This window comes from Plasmodium berghei, assembly GCF_900002375.2.
Source record: "Plasmodium berghei ANKA genome assembly, contig: PbANKA_00_1, whole genome shotgun sequence".
Taxonomy (NCBI): domain Eukaryota; phylum Apicomplexa; class Aconoidasida; order Haemosporida; family Plasmodiidae; genus Plasmodium; species Plasmodium berghei.
The window spans coordinates 43858-56810 of NW_023259977.1; the positions used below are offsets into that span (position 1 = coordinate 43858).

The 12953-nt window shown below is 21.7% G+C and overlaps 3 protein-coding genes across 3 annotated transcripts; 2 read left to right on the forward strand and 1 right to left on the reverse strand.

Moving 5' to 3' along the window:
• Window positions 1-2070: 2070 nt before the first annotated feature.
• Window positions 2071-3184, forward strand: PBANKA_0001501 (BIR protein; the record flags this gene model as incomplete). The annotated part of the gene is made up of 3 exons (XM_034563719.1): window positions 2071-2085; window positions 2194-2988; window positions 3104-3184. 3 exons carry the CDS (start codon window positions 2071-2073, stop codon window positions 3182-3184), a joined length of 891 nt encoding a protein of 296 aa, XP_034424507.1.
• Window positions 3185-4937: 1753 nt separating this feature from the next.
• On the reverse strand, window positions 4938-6560 carry PBANKA_0001601 (fam-a protein; the record flags this gene model as incomplete). Its single annotated transcript, XM_034563720.1, has 6 exons — window positions 4938-5108; window positions 5266-5499; window positions 5583-5686; window positions 5856-5925; window positions 6021-6288; window positions 6430-6560. 6 exons carry the CDS (start codon window positions 6558-6560, stop codon window positions 4938-4940), a joined length of 978 nt encoding a protein of 325 aa, XP_034424508.1.
• A 3425-nt stretch (window positions 6561-9985) lies between these two features.
• Window positions 9986-11159, forward strand: PBANKA_0006300 (BIR protein; the record flags this gene model as incomplete). The annotated part of the gene is made up of 3 exons (XM_034563721.1): window positions 9986-10000; window positions 10128-10997; window positions 11088-11159. The coding sequence occupies 3 exons, from the start codon at window positions 9986-9988 to the stop codon at window positions 11157-11159; spliced, it is 957 nt and encodes a 318-aa protein (XP_034424509.1).
• Between the last annotated feature and the right edge of the window lie 1794 nt (window positions 11160-12953).

The following is a 12953-nucleotide window of genomic DNA, read 5'->3' on the forward strand; positions in this document are numbered from 1 at the left end:
TAAATAATACAATAAAAATATACATATTAATAAAAAATTACAATATAGATATAGGCATAGTATCCTTTTAACTTTCGATTATATATAGTATAATTTTATGGTAAGGTTTTAAATTAAAATTATAGAAATAGTTTTATATTATTTATTATGAAGGTATAATATTAGATTAATCATTATTAATTTTTAAACATTATAATTTTGAGTTATAAATAAATTATATTTTAAAACAGTTAAAAAATAAATATATAAATAAAATTTAATGCTATATTTTGCTATAATACTTATAAACAACCTGGTATATAAAATTAACGTTATTTTTCTAATATATATAATATTGTATCGATGACTAAAACTGAAATATGTTAAAATTGGGGAACATATAGAATTATATATTAATGCAAATTATATAGAAAAAGTATGTAATGATTAATTTTAACTAATAATATTTTTATTAGGTTATTATATATATATAAAATCACAAATATATAATTTAAATATATTGTTATTACAAAATAATATATATGTTCTAAAATGTTATACTTTAAAACAATGAAACAAGTAAATTACTAATTGGTTTAAAGTATCCCTATTGACTGCATTAATTATCGCATTGTACTATACAGTGATATAGCAGTAGCAATAATAATAGTAATAAAAATATATAAACGTATTAAATACGAACAAACCATTAAGTTCATCTGATTCGAATACGTTGATATATATTAATTATATATATTATTAAACTTATAATCATATTAAAATTGTATGGATATATGATAAAATGAAATATTATAACATTTATTTAAGTATGCATTAATGCGATAATATTAGAATTAACACTACCAAGAAAATAATATTAATAATTATAGTCTTCTTAAAAATATAGTTTTTCATCATAAAACCAAATATAGTTTATTATAAAATATAAAAGCAAACTATATATTTAGAAAAATAATAGTTCTAAGTTATTTTTAATGATTAATTTTAATATATACATGCATTGAAAGTTTTAATGGTAGAAAATATAAAATATAATTAAACTATGTAGAATAAATAAATGTTATATAGCTATATCATTGTCTTAAAAAAGTATAATTCCCTTATATACCCTATCTAAAATGTAAATATAACAATTTAATTACGCATGGTTTTCTATTATATTTTAAAATTTGCATCAATACTTATTAATTTTTTAATATTTAATATCTAATAATTATTATTATTTTAAAAACTATTTGCATTCAAAGGTTTATTTAAGCTTATAAATAACATAATAAATACGATTTCAGCGCTAATTTTCGTTTTAAACCGTGGAAAATATGTGCAAAATATATTATAAAATCACTCAATAAAGAATAATTTTAAATTAAATATGTAGGAATAAAAATAATGTTATCGAACTTATTAAAATATATTATGAATTTATCTATATTAAATAAAAATAATATTAAAATTATGCATATAAATTAAAAAAGGGAACAATGCAACTTATTTTATAAATGTTACAAATTTAGAAAAGTCTATATTATATATTATAAGAAGCAAGTATATAAGTATTTAATATATTTTAAAAAATAACCATTTATATACTTTTAAGGATTATAGTAATAATATATTTCTTAATTGTTTCGATTTTTTCAATATATTATTTTTGGAGCATCATTTATTAAAACAAAAGATATAACGTATATTTTCTATATTAAAGCATATGTATAAGAAGATATATCCTAATTTCATTACAATGTTACTTTAAGTTTTATAATAATGCTCATAAGAGTGTTATTGAGGATAACAATTTATGCAAAATTGTATTATATATACATATAATAAATGTATTAAACCCCCCAAAAACAAGGAAATTTAACTACCATAAAAAAAATATAATATTCTTATAGTAAAATATTATATTATTATTCCATATTAATTTTAAATTGAAATTAATAATAATAAAAATATTTTTATCTACAAATAATTGTTGTATATAGGGATAAATAATTGTATTACCTATTTTAGTATATATATAACATGAATCCCCCTTAACATAGAGATTATAAAATATATTCCATCATAATGAATGATACTCTAGTATGTACATTTTTTTATATTATATTTCCTATAAACTTCATTAAGCTTTATTTTAAAAACATTTTCTTAATACATATTTTTACCATTTTTTTTTAAATGGTTTCTTAGTGTTTAAAATTTGATTTTTTGAGGTATTATTTACCTGCTGAATTAGGCGGAACCGCAAATTTTGAATTTAAACAAATTACAAATTTCAATAAGTACTGCCCTAGTGAAAACTGCAATACTGATCTCGAAAAAATTACAATTGGATTTTTATGGTTACTTGAACAATATTTTACTATATCCAAAGATACAGATGATTATAATGAAAATAATACAAATGCATTTTTTCTATATATTATTTCATGGTTAAGTTACCAATTAAAGCAAAATTCAGAGCACAATACCACCACAATAAACGATTTTTATACTAAACATGTAAAAAATAGTGGTAAATATAGTAAATTTATAAATGATTCCAGTATTTGTGCAAATCTTAAGGAAATCATAGATAAACAAAAAGATTTGTTCAATATTGATATTGAAGATCTGTCTAAATTTTATGATGCATTCAAATTATTATGTAATATTTATGGCAATGTTGCAAAGAATGAAAAAAGCGGCACCCTGTCAAATAATGCGAATAATTTTGTTGAGAAATATACAGATCTCAACGATTACTATAATGTTGAAAATACCCCTCATAGTCAAATATTGTCTGTTTTATTAACTGATTATAATAAATTAAAAACTGATAAATCTGGTAAAATTGATAATTCTAAACAATTCCCAATTCTTCCAACAGAAAAAGCAACAAAACCATTTTCACGAAGTTCACGAAGTTCATCTATAAAAATTTCAGTAATCCCAATGACATTTCTTTTTTTTGCATTACTTATCTATTTAGGAATTACGTATAAGGTAATTAACAAATCAAATGAAAATATAATATTTAAAATATATATCATCACTACAAAATTAACAATTGTTTTTTACTATTTTTATATTAGCATTCATTATTTGACTTTCGGAAAAGGCTTCAAAGACTCAATTTAAGAATCAAAAAAATAAAGAGGAAAATAAATCATTAATATATTATTCAGATGACATCAATTAATATAATTAAGAGATGTCATATTTGGGGATAGTTAGTTTTTGCTGAAAATTATTTGGTTTATAAGAATAATTAAATAATATAATCAATAATATATAATGTTATATATGTATAGTTATAATATTTTTATACTGATTTTGTATAATTTTTAAACCGTTTTTATGTTATGGGTCAGGGTTATGTTTGTGGGCCCTATATTTGGGTTAGGGCTAAGTATTATATTGTATTTAATTTTGAGTAATTTGATAATATTTATTAGTTTAAGTATTTGTTTTAAATATGTATAGGATAATTTGTAGTTTTTAAGATTTATATTAAGTCTAAATATGTAAGAGAAAAAATGAGGATGAAGATAAACGAATAAAGTAATATATTTTGATAAATTATAAGAATTGGATTTTGTGTTAATATAACTTAATGGTAAATGTGTTGAATAATTTACTTTTTGTATTTTATTGCTAATTTGGGGTTAATGGTTTATGGAACAATTGATCAAATATTGGAATAGACTTGGTTCTAGAAGAGAACGTTGATTTAAATAATTACAATGTTTAATATGAGAAACTGAGAGGCAAACAGGGGAATTGGAAGAAAATAATTTATTTTTATTTCAACCAAAAGGACATTTAATGCGATTTCTTCATTCAGTGACACCTGAACCGAATGATAAATGAAGTGATGTAGGAATTGAATTGAAGTATAAAGTACTATTTGGAGGAAATATATTTAAAGAAGGTAAGCTACGTTAAAGGCATATTTATTTTAATTCCCATTATTTTAAGAATTAGTATAATATTTTAAAAATAGTTGTCCACTTGAAAATGTTATATATTTTGGTGATTTTTGCGTTAGTGTTTATGTTAGTATTTATAAATTGGGGAAGAAGTAGGATTATCAAATATATACAAACTTATGCATGGCGATCCTGTATAATTTATTGATTTATATTTTTTGTTTATAAAAGAAAAGACGATTCTTTAGAATAATAAATTTAAATAATGTCTTATATTTTTTGTAAAATAACCAAAGTTCCGATGTTTATGGCTCTGACTTTAAAATTCAATATAAATATAAAAAATGATAAATAAGTAAATTCGTTTATTATCATATGTAAATAAACTCATAAGTATAATTAAAAAGTATATTTATGTGTAATATTATAATATGTGTATTTTATTAATCTATATAAAACAGTGTCGTATGATCGATTCATGTGATTTCAATTATAACTTCCTTTTCTATAACTCTAAAAATATATTAGTTTATAAATTATTTAGTAACGAAAAAAAATAAAAAAGAGGAAATAAATCATTAATAAATTATTCAGATGACATGAATTGATATAATTAAGATATATCCTATTTGGAGATAATTTTTAATGAAAATTATTTGGTTTATAAGAACAATTAAAATGATAGAAATAGTAAAAGAAAAACGCAACTTATCGATTTTGAGTATAAAAAATGAATTACCATAAAAATATGAAAATATTGCGATAAAGAAATATTTTTCACAAATTATAATATTTACGTTTGTAGTTCTCACAAAAATAATACATATATATGCATCTTAATATTAAAAGGCATAAACAAATTATATGCAAATAAAACACTCTTAAAACAAAAAACCAGTTTATGATGGTAATTTAAAGCAATTATTATGCATGAAAATAAATTGTTTTATTAACATAAATATTGTAATATTACGGTGTTGAAAAATATATATGAAATATGTTTATATATGAAGGAAAAAATCATTAACAACATAGGAAACAGCTCTTTTTTTTGGGAGCGGGAGCTTTGGAACCATCGAGAGCATCGGTAATACCGGAAACATCGAGAGAATAGGAAGCTTTGGAACAATTGAGAGCACCGAGAGCACCGAGAACATCGGGATTATCGAGAACATCGGGAGCATTTTTATCAAACTAAGAAAAAAAACATAAATGGATGAATATATAAAATATTTAAATTTTTTTCAAATTATAGTATATATTATAAATATATATATTTATTTAAAACAATATATTTTTTAACAATTGTTGAAATAAATTATTATGTTATTAAAATTTGTATATTGATTACAGATTTGGCATAGACGATATTAAAATCAGTTGATGAAAATTCATCTATGAAATATCCAGCTATGTTAACAAACGGTTTTTCTAATTTTCCTTGTCTAATATGATCTTCAGAATCAATTGTAGTTTTTAATAAATTTGCGTTTTTTATGATTGCGTCTTTATATTCTTTATTGGAAGGGTTGGGATCATTTATATCTACTATAGCCATGACAATCATACTTTTTCTTTTTGATTTCTACAAAATTGATAAAAATATATTGCATAAATTATTGTGAATAATATTATTTTATGGGTAACGAAAAAAAAACACTTTCTTACTTCAACATATGCAGCTAAAGCATAAAAATATTTCTGAGAGTTCATAGAACTACCTCCGTAACGTTGTTGTATCATTACTAAATTTGGATTGTACACACGGGCAACTTTTCAAAAAAATAATAATTTTGCATTATGTAAATTAAGTATTATGAATTTGAAGATGTGTGAAACAATAAATAGTATCATAGAACAATGAAAATAATAAATCACGAAATGTCGAATAAATAGTAACAATACTATGTTAATTTGACTAATTATTTATGTTTTGTATACTTTTAAAAGAGCCATCATTGAAAGGTTTTTTACAATCGGGATCCCATAACATGCTTGTTATTTGATCATGCTAATGGAAACAAAGAGAAATATATGTATATAAATTATAATAATTTTTTAATTTTATTTTGGTTTATAACTTTAATATTGTTCGTTAATTGATACCATATTGGGAATATATTTTGGACGATGATTTGAATCATAATATGGACGATAATGTATTCTTTCAATATATCTATTGTCTTGATAGTTTTTTTTAAATCCATACATCCAACCCAATTTATTTTTTTTCTCACGACTATCCTTTAAACCATACGCACCTATAACATGCCTATAGAAATATTCTACAATTTCTTCCATATGTTTTTCCGCATTTATAGTTTCTTCTGGATCGGTACTTAATAGGTGCTTGTTTTTTTCATATACTTCTGAACTATCATTGATCAAAATGGACATATTTTTAATGCGTATAAAAATAAAGGTATTGCATTTATATTATAATATTGTTTCGATGATGTATATTTAATATTTTCATAATGAAATATGTAATATATATATTATTGTATTTTCTTACGTAGGATAATGATGTGTTGATTCGGGTGTTGTAGATGTTCCTGGAGCAGGGTCAGATGCAAGGGTTTTATTATTCACATATAGGGAGATGGTTAAAAGAAATAAAACAAATTGGATATAAAACTTATTCATTTTTGAACTATACGAATAAAATATTAAAATATATATTAGTATTTTTTTTAATTAAAAATTAACAATTCGAAAAATAGCACATGTATGTTAAAGTTGAAGCAAATAATTTTCTCCAATAAAGTATAAAAAAGAAATATTTAAACGATAAAATGCATGCTTTTATCAAATTTATAAATCTAATATATTTTTTATTTAATTAATTCAATCAGAAAACACCATCAATAATAGAATATTTCATAAATAATGAATATAAAAAATATTATGATTCACAATCTCATTAATATTATAATATCTAAAAATAAATAGCTTTAATTATATAAGTAACATTTTTAATATATAGGATTATGAATATACAAGTTTTATATTTTTATAATTAACTAAATTAAATCTAAAATTTATAAAACAGCCAATTATGTATGGAATTATACATGTGCTTATGTTTATATATAATAGAAAAAAACAATGTTGTTATTACCTAATAGAAGATCAATCATTTAAAATAAAAATATATATTTATTTTAATATAATTATATATATTTTTTATTTGTTTTCTAAATTTTTTTTGATAATGCATAGTTTTTAATATAAAATATGTATTGTATTTTTAAATATTAAAATAATTTAATTTAATCTGAGAAATTCAGCTAATTTTATATATTAATAATACTACTATAATAACAATATTTTTTACCTCATCACAATAATAGTATGATAAAATTTATAGTATGAGAATCAAACATTCTGTGATTTTTTTATTACTTTTAATACAAATTTTACTAAATAACATTTTTCTAACAAAATTTTTAATTTTATAAAAATTATTTATTGATAGTAATATTGACGACCATATTTTTTTATAAATTAATACAAATTATCAATTTCCTTTTAATAGTAAAACATAGAATATATATAATTTAAAAAAATACAAATAAATAAAATATTGAAACATAAAGTTGTAAAATCAAGAAGTATATATACGCATACATAAATTAATTTGTTTTTTAATTCTAATATTCTTGGTGACGAGGTGTTCATATTTGATGGGTCAAGGTTATGTATTATGGGTTATAGTTTTGTTCACTGAATCTTCGTTTTGAGTTAAGGTTCGGGGATATTGTAATTTAATTTTTTTATATTTTGATAATATTTTTGGTCTGTAAATGTTTATTAAATATATGTACCATCTCATATGTTTAATCTCGAGATTATGTCTAAATATGCAACAAAAAGGGATCGCATAACATTTTTTTATAAGTTGTAATGCTTCTATCTAATTCGATGATATATATTAAATGTGACAATATTATAGCTTCATATTTTATACTTTATTTCTAATTGTTGGCTAACTATATATAAGAACCCTTATCATCTATAATATAAGAAAATTTAACCCATAGATATATTGAATTATGCATAACACAATATATTTCGTTATTAGATGAAATATTTTATTTAGTAAAACTTATTAGATCATATTTATTTTAATTTAAATTATATTTTAATAACTGAGCAGTATAATATTATTATATATGAAGGCATAAATTATAATTAGATTCATTTGAAACAGTTGTCTACACTACAATATATATTCATATTAATATGTGTTTTTAAGATTAAATAAACATATTACCAATATATAATAAATAATCATAAAATATAGATTCATAAATATCGATCGAGATTCGAGAATACAACATTATCTATAAAATATATGTTATGCATCTACCATTTTTAATAATACAATAAAAATCGCAGTATATATACAATATTTTTGAAGTTTTAATTGTAGTTACTATTCTCTTTTTGTATTTTACATCTGTATTAAAATTAATTAGTAATAATAGAAGTTGCTTTATATGCCTTAATTTATCATAAGGTATAATAATATATTAATGACTATTCATTTTTAAACTTTCGACTTTTGAGGGATAAATAAATTATATTTTAAAATAGTTAAAATATTAATAAAATTTCATATAATATTTTAATAATTATAAATAATATGGTAGATAGAATGTATTATTATTATATGCCTATACATATAACCTAATAAAATACTTTACTAATATTGAAATATTGTTTTATTGCGAAAATTTCATATAATTAAATATTTTTTTCGAAAAGACACATAATAATACATTATAAAGGTATCCTTTTTATATATTTGTTAAAGATCCAATTTGGGATATGTGGTTTTATATTCTAAACAACTTGATAAGTAAAGAAAAGGTTAAAGACTCAATTCATGTTAAATGTCATTTTATTATTTCATATTAACGCGTATTATATTATCATTGTTTAATGACTCATCATTTTTAAATTTAAAATAGCACTGTTTTGTCATAGAATTAATAAAATATAGAATTTTTAATAAATTATTTGATTGTATATACATTGATAACTATAACAATAAAATATATAGGATAGAAATGAACAATTCAGAACATTTAGTAAATATTTATCTAAATTTATATATTAAAAGAGCAAATGTATCTTATATCTCTCCCCTTAAAGGACAATACAACAACCCAATTAAACATAGTTTTCTATTATACTTTAAAATTTGCATCAATACTTATTTAAATGTTATATATTTAATATTTACTAAGTATTACTTTAAAAACTATTTACATTAAATACTTATTTGGCCTTATAAATAACATAATAAGTATGTGTTCAGTACTAATTTTCGTTTTAACAGTGGAAAAAATATGCAAAATGTATTATAAAATTACCCAATAAGATATATTTTTAAATTGAAGTATATAGGAATAAAAATAAAATTATTTGACTCATTAAGATGGATTATGAACTTATTTATATTCATTAAAAACAATATTAAAATTATGTATATGGAATTAGAAAAGGGAACCATGCAACTTAATTTGAAAATACTATAATTTTAATAAAAAAGTGGTATATAGTATTAGAAACAAGTATATAAGTGTTTATTATATTTTAAAAAATGAGTATTTATACACTTTAAAGGATTCTAATAATGACAATTTTCTTTATTTTTATATTTGTGAAGTATTTAAATTTCAGGACGTTTATGTTTTGCATTAGAGCATATGTATATATTTTTTAAATTCATTATAAAATTCCTTAAAATTTATAATAAAAATATAATAGATATTATTAATAATCATGAGTTTAAGCATAAATTATGTTATATATATGACCAAAATGTATTAAATATCTCCAATTTAATGTAGTTTGGCTAATCTGTATAAATAATATATAAACTTACTATGATGTTACTATTGTATTATTACTTTATATTAATTTTAAATTAATCTAAAAATAAAATGTGGTTAACTACAGATAATTGTTGTATAGAAAATTCAAGTTTACGTTTCCATTTTTATGCAATATATATGAAATTAATATGTACTTAATTTATAGTTCAAAAATAAATTTTCAATATGGCAATTAATAAAGTGGTACATACAATTTATTGAATAGAAATGTTTGTTATTACACATTTTTGATATTATATTATCTATAAATTAATAATAAATTCATTTTAGTAGACATTTTTATTTTATTTTTTAAAACGGTTTTTAGTGTAATAAGTTTGAAACTATGTGGAAGCTTTTTCCCGATGAATTGAAAGATTCTGAAGAATATAATTTTAATAGTGGATTATTTAAGAAATATTGCCCTAGTGAAAACTGCAATAACGATATCGATAAGATTAATGCTGGCTGTTTACGGTTATTTAATGATGTTTTCGGTGATAATGGTTATTTATTTGATTCTAATACTTATAAGGATCAGGCTGCATGCATAATGATATGGTTAGGTTATAAATTAAGCCTAAAGACATTTGAAAGCATCACCACATTAAAAGATTTTTATTCTAAGCATATAGAAAATAACACGAAGTACACTGAGAATACTATCAATGAACAAATACATAAAAGTTATAAGGAAGTCATAGATGCAATAAAGGAATATATGGATATTAATATTAGTCATATGTCTAAATTTTATAAATTACTTAAATTATTATGTGATATGGATACTTCTTATAATAATGAAAATAGTAGCCAAGCTTTAGAACATGCTAAGGCATTTGCTGATGAGTATCAAAAACTTCTTAATGATGATAATAATATTGACAACAGTTCATACAATAAAGTATTACTTGTTTTATCCAATTATTATAATAACTTTGAAAAAGGCAGATCTTATAATGGCACATCAATAAATCTTTCTCCATTACCATCAGAAAAAACACCTAAAACAGTTGATATAGAAGGTACTAATGAAACTAAAACTGATGAATCATCTAGTGAAGAAGGTCAATCAATTCATGTAACGACAAACCAGAGTTCTAACATCACATTATCAGGGTCAGCACTAGTAAATAAATTAATTATAGTTTTATCGATATTAGTTGCAATACCAATTTGTTTGGGAATTTCTTATAAGGTAAATAATAAGGGATTTGTAAATTATTTTCGTGATTACTTATATGTGATTATCAAAAAATATATAATATGTTTACCATTTTTATATTAGTATTCGTTATTTGGATTTCGAAAAAAATGTAAAAAAATAAAGAAGAAAATTAATATAAGACTCGAAGAGTAATGGCTATCTCAGGAATAGTAATAATGATTGATATATGTTAAGAAATTGTCTATTTGAAAATAAATAATTTTTTACCATAATTATTGGGTATATAAGAATAATTAAATAATATAATCAATAATATATAATTTTATATATGTATAGTTATAATATTTTTGTACTCCTTTTGTATAATTTTTAAACAGTTTTTATGTTGTGGGTCAGGGTTATGTTTGTGAAACTCACATTCGGGTTAGGGACAAGTATTATATTTAATTTTTAATAATTTTATAATATTTATTGGTCTATAAATGTTGATTAAATATATATACCATTTACGTATGGTTAATCTCTAGATGAAGTCTAAATGTGTAACCAAAAAAGGGGTACGGGAATTAATATGAAAACGACCACATCACATTTTTTCATAAATTATAGTATATATAATTGAGTGCTCATGCCGATTTAATATGGTTAAAGTAAAATATTTGTATTGTATATATTAATATATATATTGACTACATATGCATTCATATCATGCTATAATTCCTATTATATAAAATTTGTTAATATGTGGTTACATCGAATTATGCATAACGCAATATGTTTCTTTATTTGATGAAAATTCTATTTAGTAAAGCTTATAATTTGTCTACAGTTACTTTAATTTAAATTATATTATGTCAATTGAACTGTAATAATAGAATTATATATGAGGCTGGGTATGAATTATAAGATGATTCATTTTGAATATTCATCTACATTATAATATACCTTCAGCTTAATGGGAATATTTTTATTGTTAATTAAACATATTACCAATATAGAATAGGTAGTCATAAAATATAGATGCATGGAATACCGATCGAGAATCGACAATACAACATTATCTATAAAAGATGTTTTATACATCTAACATTTTTAGTAATACATAAAAAATACACTATATATATGTGTATAATAAATTCATAAATTATAAATATATATAATACTCACTTTTTTAATTTCAATAATTTACATTTATGTTAAAATTATAATTTATATTGATATAAATAGTTCTCTATATATTAATTTATTTACTATAAAGGTATAATAATATATTAATCACTATTAATTTATAAATTTGATAGTTTTGAGGTATAAATAAATTATATTTTAAAATAGTTAAAATATAAATATATAAATAAAATGTAATGTCATATTTTTCTATAATACTTATAAACAATTCGGTATATAAAATTAGCGTTATTGTACTAATATATATAATATTGTATCAATGACTAAAACTGAAATATGTTAATTTGGGTTTAGGGGTTTATGGTTCAGGGTTTAGGGTTTGTGGTTTAGGGTTTGTGGTTTAGGGTTCAGGTTTATGGTTCAGGGTTTAGGGTTCAGGGTTCAGGTTTTAGGGTTTAGGGTTTAGGGTTCAGGGTTCAGGGTTCAGGGTTTAGGGTTTAGGGTTCAGGGTTCAGGGTTTAGGGTTTGTGGTTTAGGGTTTGTGGTTTAGGGTTCAGGTTTATGGTTCAGGGTTCAGGGTTCAGGGTTCAGGGTTCAGGTTTTAGGGTTCAGGGTTTAGGGTTCAGGGTTTAGGGTTCAGGGTTCAGGGTTTAGGGTTTAGGGTTTAGGGTTCAGGGTTTAGGGTTTAGGGTTCAGGGTTTAGGGTTTAGGGTTCAGGGTTTAGGGTTCAGGGTTCAGGGTTTAGGGTTCAGGGTTCAGGGTTTAGGGTTCAGGGTTTAGGGTTCAGGGTTCAGGGTTCAGGGTTCAGGGTTTAGGGTTCAGGGTTTAGGGTTCAGGGTTTAGGGTTCAGGGTTTAGG